Below are 14,108 nucleotides of genomic sequence, written 5' to 3'. Positions count from 1 at the left end.
ATGTTTGCTAGAAACGAGTTCGCTCTTTGGCTTATTTTTTTAAATATTTTTTTTTTCATACCGCACCAATTTATATTATTTAAAAAAATGTATTATTTCTACTGAATAGAAGAGATTTCAAAAATACCTATATTAACATAAAATTCATATATAAACTAATATATAATTTGTCTTTAGCAAAAACAGCAATAGATTTACATGTCTAGCAAACTTAATTAAATTGCTGGCGCCATAAAACAAGGCATTACAAACAGTGAAGCCTTTCGCCGTATATTTATAGAGGGAGCTGCCAGTTAACACGCAACGAAGCGCGACTTCTCCTTCGCGCCTTTGCCTTTCCGATCCAACTGTCAGTTTCAGTTTATCCGCCGTGTATAGTTGACGTGCGTGGCTGTGCCGCATTTTACCGCCATGATTCCAAACAAGCCCATACGACGTAACTCTCGTCTAAACTTCGAATTGTAACTGTTATTTTTGTGTACAAAATTTCAACAGTTCCTTTCAGTTTATTGTGTGTTTAACTGTGCCGTGATCTTGATTGATATTTTCTTTTATTTCAAACGACTACACGATGCAAACGGTTCTGATTTTTAATTCCATGTTGAGAGTGTACGATTTGGTATTTCTTAAAAAATGTTGACAGTAATACTAGTGTTTTCTATTCTACTTTTCCAAGCATTCCAATCCGGTAAGTTTAAAATAACTTATTTTAAACTTAGTTCTTAAGTTATTTCATCTATATATGATACTAGTTCATCAAACAGATACATAACTTTTTTGTACTTTTTACTTATATCATTTGCTTACTACTTACGGAGGGCTAAATAACAGTAGAAATATTACATTTTTAAATTCCGACAGTTAAAATTTTAATTTAAAATTTATATCAAGACATAATTTGCTAGCATAAATTTGGTTTTAATATTTAAAGTGATTTACTTACCTGTTTAAAAAATTTAATAAAGAACGTTCGTTAAATTATCGGATATGTATTTAAAGGTCATACAATCCACGCTTACTTGTTTTTTTTTGTTGTAATGTGCGAAACAGCGAAGTTTCACAATATCGCCAGCCGACGGGCAATGAGAACGTGTGATTTGCTGAATTTTATTAATCGCATAGTAACGCTTGTGGAAATATTTTGCACTTATATTAAGAAACATCTCGACTTGCAAGACTTCATCGTGTTAATTAGGAAATACATATGTCCGATGTTTTTATAACGCGTCTAATTGGACTGGTATGAGATATTGTTTTTGCAAAAACATTTGCTGCGAAACGTAAGAATAAACCAGCATTGTTTATAACTGCCAGTCTTAGTTATCTATTGCACCTTTAACTTAAAGAAAGAGTAAACATGCGTTCCAAATATGAATAAATTTTCGTTAGTTACTTGAATAGTCTGATAAATATTTTAAAAGCGATGATAATCTTACTAATATTATAAATGCGAATGTTTGGATGTTTGTTTGAAGGTACCTCTAGAACGGCTGAACGGATCTCTTAACATAGTCTAGAAGAACACATACGTTACTTATTATGTTTATTATTAATTCCGCGCGGACGGAGTCGTGGGCGACAGCCAGTGTTTAATAAATTAATGTCTACTTTACCATAGGACAATAACAAAGTTTTAGGTTCTTTTAAATTACAAAACAAAAGCAGTAATGCAAAAACGTAAATATGTACTTATCACACTTTTCACTGGTACCCAAAGTAACAAGGTGACCTATTCCTTGTCTATAACCTAGACGATACCTTATATAACTTCCTTATGTTAATTTAACGACAGATTATTTGATTTGGCTGTAGTGGAAAAATACAATATTATGCAACGTAAAAAAACTTCAATGTCTTTCAGTTTGGCAACGGTCAAATAAATTCTAGTTTTAAAACTTTCGAGTTTAATTTTTCTTAAAATTTTAAAGCTATAACTAATGTTTTGGACTAATTTAATTACGGAGATACTTATGTTACTAAAACTAAATACTAACTAAAGACTAAATGTACGACTGTTCTATGTTGAATTTTATTATAATAATAATTTTGGACCCACTATCTGTCTTCTTAAGGGGCTTAATTATTCTGGTTCGCGTGATGCATCTGCCTAAAAAAGATAAACTCGAACAACTAAACTCATTTTCTTTTAGTTGTCACCAATAAATGCTCGGGGTCAAGATAACTAGATGTCGCCCGCGACTACGTCCACGCGGGATTTAAACATAGTAGACGATTCTCAGACCTACTGAATATGCATATAAAATTTCATAATAATCGTTCAAGTTGTTTAGGAGGATTAGTGACTAACATAGCGACACGAGAATTTTAGTAATATTGTAATTTAGATAAAAATCTAAAATGACGTTTTTTTTTGCAACGAAACTAGATACGTATGAATTCGGGGACAGATAATTTATCTATTGTTTCAATATATTAGCAGTTGCTGATATAATTTTATTTACTTACATAATGTTAAGTACATACACATGTAGTGATATGTGTGTTTCATAACACAGTAAAGATAAAAAATATATTATAGTAATTCCAATTTGGAAATTATTTGTAATCAGTATTACTTATATGTCTGCTATATGAAATACCAATAATGATAAATATTGCATACTATTACTGAAATGACCTACGTGTGAAAAAGTTGTTGCTCAAGTAAGAAAATAATTTATGGACATAGTACTTATTCTTAATTAGCGTAATGTGTGATGCAACCAAGGAAATTAGGGTTTCTTTATTATGTTATATCTCTCATCTCCCTGTCCTAATCCCATTCACTAGGGTAGGTGCACCAGTTTTTGTCCTCCAGATCGATTTATCTTACCTCACTTAATTTGTCCCTCCCTTCTTAATCATTTCACCTTTCATGGAATCCATCCATTTCTTCCTAAGCCTACCCCTCTAGCGCCTAGAAGACGTGGCCGTCCTAACCAAACTTGGCGGCGATCAGTAGCTGCCGAAATGAAGGCGATTGGGCTTACATGGCCCGAGACCAAGCGCAGAGCCCAGGATAGATCGAACTGGCGGCGCACTGTCGGGACATAGGACTATAAGTCTACCCCTAGCTTCTCCCCCGTCTCAATTTTTTCCTCAATTATTACGTTTTGTTCACGAGCGTGAAATTATATATAGCAAATTAATAATAAAGATAATTTTCTTACAGCACTAGTTACGTAAAGTATGCGACAATACAACGATTATCTTAAGGATAATGAAATGATTGTGAGGAAAACCTTTTTAGTTTGATCAGAGGAATGCAACACTTACAATTGTGTACTCGCAATTTTATTGTTAGCTCAATTAAGAGGTAAATGGATTTGAGTTGTTTACTTTATGTAACTTTTGTTTTATAACAAGAAACGTCACTTACATAAGAAATAATGGTACGATACATTTAGCTTTTAAGGTGTAATTTGGTAGTAACAAGAAAACCACTTACGGACGAATTTCTTGTTGCAACTTCCTGAGGATTCATTGGGTTGAGCAAAAAGTATGATTTTTTTGTAGGTTCCTATCATCTACTATCCGTTTAATTGTGAGTGATCCCAAAAATAGTTAGGTTTTATTCGGTTCATGCCAGTGGGTCATGGAGATACAGTCTGTAGGTTGCTTTGCTTGTGCGGTCTCGTGTTGTTGCCAAAAATCGTTAACATTTAATACATGTTTACTACAGACAAATTGTCTGTCTGTTATGTTAATGCCGAAGTGGAACGGATTCAACTTTCTCTTGGCACCACTCGATCGGTACGCGACACACGTTCTGCAACTATTTTTGGCGATTGTTTATCACCACTTAAATATGTTTTGCCCACACTAATGTTGTCTTTGTATATTTTTAATTCATTCTATTACTGTCATAATAGTTGCCAAAACGTTGCTAAACGTAATTAATAGAAAAATAATTTACTACATCGGAACTAGACAACGTGCATCAGAAATTATAAATGAAGCAAGTGATTTGTTAAAAGACAGTTAAAAAGAGCACCCATTAATTTCTTAGCACCAAGGTGATCTTAAAAGGATTATTAATCAAACAAAGATTATGTGTAAAGTTTCTTTATGTTTCGTTTACATATATGTTTACAGATTGAATACACAAAAAATGAGTGAGCGTAATTTTTCTGAATGTGACTGAGTGATGTACAAAATAGTGGCCATTATTCAATCTGTCATTTGGAATAACAGATTTATTTCAAATTACCTTTAAGCATATAATTCAAGGACTTGTATTCAATAGACTCGTCAGTTCTGACCACTTAATTGAATTGACCAATTCATGTGATGACGCAACTAAGACCAATCTTTTATACCCGACAACCGTAAGATTTTAAGAAATCATCATTATCAGCTCACTTTAGGTCCCCACTGAGTGGCTAGGACTACCCTAAGTCACGGGGGACTAGGCCATAATCAACCAAGCTGGCCCAGTATCATTCAGTATTATTGAATTACTTCTCACGTGCATCACGATGTTTCCTTCACCGTAAAAACGTCGGATAAATGTACATATGTAAATCGTAAATCGAAAAACACATTGGTACATGGCGGTATTTGAACCCAGGACCTACAGACTACTAGTCAAGCGGTTAAACCCCTTAGCTACCGACGCTCAATGAATTATCAAGTATTTCAGAAATACTGAAAAAAAAGAAAATTCTTCTGTTGGTGACTCCAAAATATTCATTGGAAATGAAGAGCAAATCGATGACAATAACATGTTTGTCCTTAATAGACGGAAGATATTTGTCTTGGACCAATATTTTGGAGCAATTGACACGTGGGAAGGTCAATTAAGACATCCACGATTGATTCAATGATCGCAGAATGAAACTGGAAGGTCAATATATTGCAATTGCCCCTAACCATCTAGAACACAATAAATTTTGTTGGTGAGCTTGATTTGATGAGTCAAGACAATTTGTGAAAAGTTTTTCTTGACTTCGAATATGGTGAAGACGGAATTACATAAAATAGAAGAAGATTAAATTATTCAAACTTTCGTGAGACATTATAATAAACTGATATAAAAACGGACCCCGAGCCCATTTGGGGGGTGAAGGGTCCCCGATGGGCTCGAATGAAACTAGTCGGTGCCGCCACCTGACGAATATACGTGAGTGTTTAGCTGTTTTTAGATCAGTTTAGAAGAAGCTTGTTGTTTCCAAGTAATTGGGATAAGAATTTGGTCAACGATTTTTTTAATTATCTTCTTTAACTAAGCACAATATTGAACAAACATTTTCTTCCCCTTGACCAAATGAGGTTTCTATGATATTGTAGGCATTTTAAATAACCTTACATTGCTTGAAAAAACCAAAAAGTTAACAGAAGGTAGAAGCACGATCTAAGTAATTCATTTTTATTGACATCATCCTGCATCTGGCAGGATATGCAAGCTTCTGTGAATCTTTATTTGGATTATTAAACTAATGAACACAGTCTAATTTAAGATATCAAGTTGTTAACGTTGAGACCGGATAAATTGGGGCGCATTAAAAGAATCTTCCAAGTAATTGTGTATGTAGGACAATGGTGTTCTCGTGAGATGGTTCGCAAGCCGGGCTACAGTTAGCTGTGGGCCAACTGTTTCTTGGCACACTTGGTGAGACACGGATGCACGGCATACGGTTTGCGTTTTATATTTCACATATACAATAGCCTGAATTGTGACTTCGAATGTCCTGTTTGTTTAAGAAAGGATTTGTGGGAACAAATAAGGAAAATGATGGCATAAAGTCGCTATTAGAATTAACATTAATGTGTCCTCTATTCGTACAAATATTACTGTCATTATTTCTATTATTTGTTTTTTTAATGCACACAGAATTGTAAAAAGCTATGAGCTCATGGGGTATTAGGACTATTAACTTGTTTACACGTTGAGTTTTGGTGATGTCCGTGAAATGTTATGGCATGGAGTTTATGACATTTTGACTATGGCCAATAATACTATTAACCATTTTTTAGGGTTCTCTTGTGTTTATTTAAATTCAAATTTAGTTATTTTCTTTTGTTTAGTCTATCTCTTCAATTCGTTGTCGATGCGTTAATCCACTTTTTTTAATAACCTCGCAGAAGCGTTGAAAGTAGTACCGAGTCCACGTCACGACGCAGCTCTGTCAATGTCAATGTCAAATTTTGTTTGAATTTAACTTGTCTATTGTGATGTTATTTGTGGATGTTGTTGCTGTGTTTTTATTAAGTACAACTGAATAAAGACGTTACAACTTTTTCTTGATTCATATCATTTTTTTTACAAACATATTTTGGGTTCCTATTCCAATGATACGTGTTGATATGATTTTTCTATGACCGCTTCCTATATTTTTATTTTTATCAGCATCATTCAATCCATCCATAATTTTTAGATCTAAAACATGAACTGTTTTATAATTTAAACACATTATTTTACAGAGGAGCGAAAAAAAATTACCATGCTACCATGTCCTTGTAATAAATCCGTGTGCGTGTTTACTACAATGTATTAAGGTTCTGTGGTAATCATGGCTTTAAAATCCGTTGTCCATGGACGACTCGTGACGTCACATCACGACTGTTTGCTAATTAGAGGTGGTAACGTAAAGTCTATACACTTTTACTATTATTTGACACTGGATGTGGCGATAAATCTGTTTATAGCTTTATCATGGCTTTACACTGTTGAAACACGAATTACTGACGTATATCAATATGAGAATAACATGAATGATAAAGAAGGGGCTTACAAATAAAATATAGAATGATTGATCTAGAGGACGAAAACTGGTACGCCTACCCTAAATTAAGTGAGATTAAAGACGACGGAAAATAGAGAGGATGGAAAAGAACGGTTGGATTTTGATAAATTTCAGAAAATTATATAAAAAAGTTAAAAGAGATACTAAAATATTATAAAATAGAGTAAGGTAATAAGATTAGCACGCACTGTTGGCTTGATGATATATTTAAAACTAGATATTAAATTAGAAAAAAGGAAGGAATACATAGGAATACATATTGTTCGAAATATAAAAATTGTAAGTAAAAATTATAAAGAGGTTCCGTATGTGCCGGCAACAGGGGTAACGACAGAGAATTATACATAACGTTAAGACAAATATCCATACTTAAAGATAAGCTGGTATGTTGTTAGTAATTAATTAGCATAGATGATCGCTCTATGTACGCGTGATTGTCAACAACATGTGCTAACGTACAAATGTACAACACGACCTTATATATAAATAGTTTTAATTGTTATGCAGCAATGTGTGTACTCATACACTCAACGATATTGTTAGGGTCCGTTCAGATGGACCGGGGCGAAGAACAATTCCGATTTTTATCCTTTAATAAAATTGAGCTTTATGCGATTGAAACAAGATTCATCTTTACTTTTCATGTGTTTTAGGCTTGTTTTAGATAAAAAAAGGACGTACAAAGTAAAAAATAATTAAATTTTCTTTCCATAAAAATCTGCTCGGCTTTCCGACTCTATTTAGTCTGTCTGCGCGGACCTTTCCTACGAGTTTTCATTACCAAAACATCCACAAAACTATGTGATTTAAGATGTTTATACTAAACAGTGGTAGAGCCCGCTTTAACATCTTCGCACGAATTGGCCCGGCTCGCCTGGTGAAATACCACACAGAAGACAGGCGTGAAGTGGAAGCAATTCCGCGTTTCGTCTGATGAATGTGCGTACCGGAGGCTTAATTTAGTCCTCTTTCCCTTCCCACCCTTTTTCTTATAAGGAAAGGATGGGAAGTGGAAGTGGTCTTTTCGGATGAGAGGATGCATGTGAAGGGAAAATATTTTCTTTCTGTGCATCCTCTCCTCCGTCGATTAAAGGTATGCAACGCATATGCAATTGCGTATGTCTATGGGCAACGGTCAATTCGCTATTTCAGCGAATTCAGGTGGCCGCTCGCTCGTTTGCCACCTTATGATAAAAAAAAAGGTTTCGGTACAACAAACTGATTTTTCTACAAGTATTGAAAGTACTTTAAGATTTTCATTTCCACTATGATTAAAAGTAATAATTTTACTATGTTTTGTACCATAGACTATTAATTTCTCACAATACTCTTCATTTCAATTGTTCGCTTTAACATTGTGTATAGTTTGATTAGTCTAGACTTGCTGTGGGAATATTACTATACTTACAATGTACTGTTTTTCTTACATATGTAGCGTTTCTTCGATGTGTACTTTAATACATTTTCTAATCAAGTTAATCTTATACTTTTAATACAGTTAAGGTTTACCTAATGGTTAATTATCAAAGTAATATGGTGTTTGTGTTATATTGTGTAACATATAAACTTATCTTTCATTCCGTGTATTAGAATTCATCCAAATTATCTAGTAGATTATCTGTCGTCTGCGACTACTTACGCTAGGGTTAATTAATTTTGTAGCCTATGCGTCCTTTTACACTGTTCTCAGTCCATCGAGATCCATACAGTTGATCCATCCAAACATTCGCATTTATATTAGTAACATAGATCGACAATCTAAGTTAAAAGACGACGTCTATATTTGCAATCCAAATCTATAAACTTTTATAATAGACAAACTGGAACTCGTGGAATTTAAAATTTTTTCGTTAAAATACACTTTCTAGCATAGTCTTCTCTCACCCTTAATTTAAAATACCACTTACTTTTATCTTACAGAAATAATTAACAAAAATTGGTTGTGTACGGAATTTGAGGATCATCTAAGGGTTATCTTTTAGCATTGGACTGAAATAAATCCTAATCTAAAGATATTTTAAAATAAATAAATAAATAGATTATAAATAATCTTTGTTCCAAAGAGGTTTTAATGTTTATTTATCTATAAATCATTTTTCTTAATATATTTACGTGTTCATGGTCATGATAATCTATGAAAAGCTACGGTCCAAGGCAATCCTGCTTTAGTAACGTTTGTTAGCACGTGCTTTTTAACAAATTACTCACCTGCTCATATAATTAATGTTTATAAAGCAAACAGATATTTCCCTTATATTTTAATTGATAAGCTTCATTGAATACGCATGATTCAAGCAACTATTACATTTATTCAATGGGTAAATGTCAGATTTATTCAATACTAGCTGTCGACCGTGACTCCGTCAGCGCGGAATTAAAAACAAACTTAATAAGTAGCCTATGGGTTCTTCCAGACTATGTTCTACATACATGCCAAATTTCAGCGAGATCCATGCAGCCGTTCCAAAGATATCTTCATACAAACACCCATAATCTATTCATCCAAACATTCGCATTTATAATATTAGTAACATTAACATAGGACAAAGACTGCACAAACTATGCTATTGATACTGCTTTAAGGTTAAAGATAATTCATTTTTTTTAAATTGTCTGAATTTATAGACTCTGTTATTCATGCAAGGACAATTAAAATTGTGATTCCTACAATTCCTCTTGTCTAAGTGAAGTGCAAGAACACATTCAAAGACTTTTAAGATAAGTGCTAGTAACGGACAGACAGCTTTTGTGAAGATTGTATATAACAATGTAAAAAGACCGAATGAAGAACCCTATAGTACTAAAATCCGTCTTATACAAATTCTCGTAATTGCTTAATATATTTTTGGTTTGTATTGATTGAAAATACACTATTTATAATATAAGGTGTCCTCGTTTAGGAGTACAAGAGACGGTAGCCTCGATCAAGTGGGATTCATATTTTATCTATCAATGACATACCTTCAGGCTGTTTGTTGGCATCTCTCCATATGCAGTCCAGGCATTGTATAGTTTATTTATATCTACACAATTGCGAGGACGGCTACGAGTTACAAGTATATACTCGTATGACTAAGAAAACTAGGCAAAAGACTTTGAATGAGTGGTACTTTTCTAGACATATGAATTATCGTGAAATCTCTGACGTTTTTGTATGATGTTTTACTGGTATGCGATTCTCTTATTATTAATATCTCCGAGTTATGACAATCAATGTAGTAATGTAGTGGAAATAGACTTTTATTTCCACTAAATTGAAACTTAGATAAAACATGTCTCATTGCATTAATTTTATAGAAATCTATCGAGGTTCTTCTTATACGTGACGCGTAGGAAGACATGTATTACCATTCCACGAATTGATAATATTCCAGTAAGAAATAAAATGTCTTTATAAGTATAAAACGCTTTGTATAATATATTTCGGCGAAGAACTTTAACGCAATGTAATTGTTAAGTCAACCAGGATATCATAAACAGCCAGGCACCAGTTATAACAAGATTTAAACTTTATCTTGACTCGTGTTTAGATGCTAACACACGTCTAGATTTAAGCCCACTACGTTTGGAGAAAATCGCGTCCAATTTAAATTAAAATTCCGAGCAGCCATAAAGTTTGGATAGCACTATATTAGTTTTACAGTCGTGTAGTGCACAAGAAAGCCTATCAACCAGGCAACGTGTACAAAACTTTCTGTGGACTCTCGAACATGCGTCTAGTTTCTTACGCAAGCGCGATGCAAATGCGTTCTATAAATAGAACCTGTGCATAATGATCTTACGTTAAGACTGGCTGGAAGAACGGTTTACGTACTTAAGTAACGATTATAAGACGATGTTAAAAATAAATCATTAATTTTAAATTGTATTTATAGTGCCTTATAGGGTATTGAATTAATTGTTTGGTTGTACAACGATGTCCAATCTAGAATCTGTACAAATAGTAGATTGATAAAAAATCTCAATTAAATTTCTATTATTATATACAGTTAATATTTATATCGCCCTAAATGAAAAATTAAATTTAAAGTTAATTAGAAAACATGCCTCTTCTAAATTTAAGTCGTATAAATGAGTCACTCTTATCGCGACATAATCTTAAAATAACTTAGTTAAATATCGTTTAAGGAGTTGTTACCTCATGACAACTATGTTACGAGCTTATGTTCTTATATGTGCTTAGTACTATACTTAAGTTTTATATCTTGTTTAATGTATTTTAAACCGTGTTTATTGAACGTTGATTTGCGTTCCGCTACCGCTTGTACCTGTCTGTCTGTTTGGCTTAAAAACTATTCTAAAGTATGCCTAATACTGTAAACAAAAGAAGCTACACCAAAACATTTTAAATGGAAGAATAATTGTAAACATATGAACATCTAATTAAAATGACCTTCGGCGTAAATTAAGATTAAATGTTGTTGTGTTTCGTAGCGTATTCGTTTCGTTCATTCAATTCGGTAAATTAATGAAAACGACTAAGTTAAACTTCTATGAATAATCATAGACAATCTTTCATCTGAAAGAAGTAACCGAAAAAGGAAATTTTTAAAATTAATTGTAGCACAATTTATCCGACTCGAAAGGACCATGGCTTCTAAGAATAGTGTCGTATCAATTAATCGTTTTAATTATTGCGTGTGGTTAATCAAAGTAACCAGACTATAAAATTAGGTTTCACGCTTGAAGGAAATTGAGTGCTCCCAATTTTGAATTTGGAATCTAATCCAATTGCTGCTGCTTTAAAGGAACAAAATTACCATATCTTCTATCAAATATATTCCTGATAATTCTAATATTATTATGCCACATAAATAAAATAACACTAGCTGTCGCCCGCGACTCCGTCCGCGCGGAATGAAAAAAAAAACTATTGGTCGCAACGTAATGTTACATAACCTGAAGCCTTCCTCTATAAATGGACTATCCAACCAAAAAAATATTTTTCAAATCGGACCAGTAGTGCCTGAGATTAGCGCGTTTAAACAAACTCTTCCGCTTTATAATATTAAGTATAGATAACTGGGAGTCCTTACAAAAAAGATGTTCCGTTCTGGTTGAGTCTTTTTGATCCTTTGAAGTAATATTTGTTGCTGCAGCTGCATAAGATTAAGATTACTTCTATGATTTACTGCTGGTACTAATCGATATGTGTCCGTAACTAATTTGATGCATTTGCGTACAGTATGACGTCAGAGCGATAAGGTTTACATTCGTACTTAGAGCTTACATTGAAGCGTTACAGATTATAAATAAGACATAAGTAATTCATAACTGAAATATCCTGTCGTGATGTTAAGAAATAAGTGGCAGGAAGACTGAATACGTGTAAACCATTAGGTGATGGAAGGTGTAAGATGAAACAATGGACTACCTTGTTTTTCTTGCGTAAAATCACCCGCGTTGAAAATATTTCGTCTTATATATAAAATTCTCGTGTCACAATTTTCGTTCCCATACTCCTCCGAAACGGCTTGACCGATTTTCATGAAATTTTGTGAGTATATTGAGTAGGTCTGACAATCGGCCAACATCTATTTTTAATACCGCGCGGACGGAATCGCGGGCGACAGCTAGTGTTATATATAAAAGTCGTATTATTTCAATGTTAAAAGGCCAGCAAATTACCAAGACTAAATTATTGATTACGTGTTGTATATAATAAATGCTATTAAATACTTATTCTTCATATAATATTGCCATGTAGTTTAGATATCAAAATGTTGCTGGTTGTCTATAACAGTTTGTTTACCCTACAGGCGACTGCTCCAGCTTACTATGCGGTCGCACAAAGGAAGTGGAGGTCGGAGGGAACGCGGGAGCGGGGGCGGCGCTGGCGCTGTCCCTCTCCCGCCCGCCTTCTGCAGGCAACGCGACGTGTCAACTTCGCCTGACAGCGCCTGAAGCGGCCGCTTTTACTGTACGACTGATTGATGTTAAGGTAAGACCAAGATTTTATTATGTGTACAGAAAAATTTAAAGCGATGACGTTACTTTGTGATAGCAGAATGTCAAAACTGAATGAATTACCGTAAGTTTCTAAAACCAAAATCTCTGTATAAGACATATCGTCCTCACTGTGATTACCTTTGACAAAACAATACGTTTTAAACGGAGATTTTGGTTTTGGAAACTCACGGTTAATAATGAATGTACAGACAAAAAATCTTTTACCGCTTAAGGACGCCTTTTTGTCTTTTTTAGAAATCTGTAAAGTATCAGCAACATGTCAAGACACAAATATCACGAAATACGAAACATGTCTTCATTATAAATGTCGAAGTCTCGTCGTATTTTCTTGCAATAATACCTTTATACGTCTTGCTAAGTCTACAGACGTGCATAAAACAAACTGTGCAAAACAAACGACTGCTGTTAGCTCATCGCGTGTCTCATCGCAAGGTTTGTTTGTCTGTCTGTACTTGTAAAGTATATATGAAGTTGATTCAACATACTATTTAATCATACGACGTTGCTCCAAAAAACAACGATACCAAACAGAAATCTTTTTCAACAGTATTTGCTGAATTTAGATACTGACAATGACTAACAACTATCTATCCATAACTATAGTTAAAATAGTACAACATTGATTAGCAACTATGTTAGCAAATACGGAGGCCGAAGTTGTAAGCGGGTCAATAACTTTTTAGCAGGATATTATCCAAACGTCATAATGTAAACTAAGTTTTTCTTGCCATAACAAAAAAGGGTCTTGACAGACATACTGACGGACAGCAAACCAATACCACTTAGGGACCTTCAAGAAGCCAGCATACCATTTCCTTAAAGGCCGGCAACGCATTTGCAGTTCCTCTGGTGTTGCATATCCATGTGTGAGGTTGATAACCACGGTGTTCTCGGCGCACGTTTGCCCCCTTCTCTTATAAAAAAAGTGATCTTATAATTCGTTTTTTTCTATGAGTTACGGTACCCTAAAAATCAACCACAAAGGATGGATCCCCGTTGCTTAGGAACCAAAGTTTAGTAACCAACCATAGTTTAGAAATAGCCTTGAAAATTAATCTGTTATATAGCAAACATTTGTAACTTAAGCAATATCTTTGACAATGTCCTAAATATCTAACATCTATGTAATTAGTTATTATTCTAGGTAAACATAAACCTTCGATGTATTAAGTGATTGTCATTTACCTTTGATAAATAGTACGTTAAATGTCAGTAGACTCAGATCAAAAGCTAGTATTATGAATCCTAATCTCTAGATGGATGGATGTTTGTAGGAAGGTATCTCCAGAACGGTTAAACGAAATTGTTGAAATTTGACATACATGTAGAATATCATCAGTTACGTCCCCACCGAGGGGCTCGGAGCCTACCCTAAGTTAGGAGTGATTAGGC

General features: G+C 34.0%; 1 protein-coding gene across 2 annotated transcripts in view; it reads left to right on the top strand.

Annotated features, from left to right (window-relative positions):
• Window positions 1–336: 336 nt before the first annotated feature.
• The window catches only part of LOC106117331 (uncharacterized), a 52,022-nt gene continuing 38,250 nt past the window's right edge, over window positions 337–14,108 (top strand). For both annotated transcript variants that reach the window (XM_013311590.1, XM_013311589.1), the window contains exons 1-2: window positions 337–688; window positions 12,506–12,687. In XM_013311590.1, coding sequence (XP_013167044.1) covers window positions 634–688; window positions 12,506–12,687 — 237 coding nt within the window. In that variant the 5' untranslated portion in view covers window positions 337–633. The remainder of the gene's footprint in view (window positions 689–12,505; window positions 12,688–14,108) is intronic.

Source organism: Papilio xuthus, unplaced genomic scaffold (assembly GCF_000836235.2).
Source record: "Papilio xuthus unplaced genomic scaffold, Pxut_1.1 DF827680.1, whole genome shotgun sequence".
In the NCBI taxonomy this organism is placed as follows: domain Eukaryota; kingdom Metazoa; phylum Arthropoda; class Insecta; order Lepidoptera; family Papilionidae; genus Papilio; species Papilio xuthus.
The sequence above is the reverse complement of the archived record's forward strand: the minus strand, read 5'-3'. Positions and strand labels throughout refer to the sequence as shown.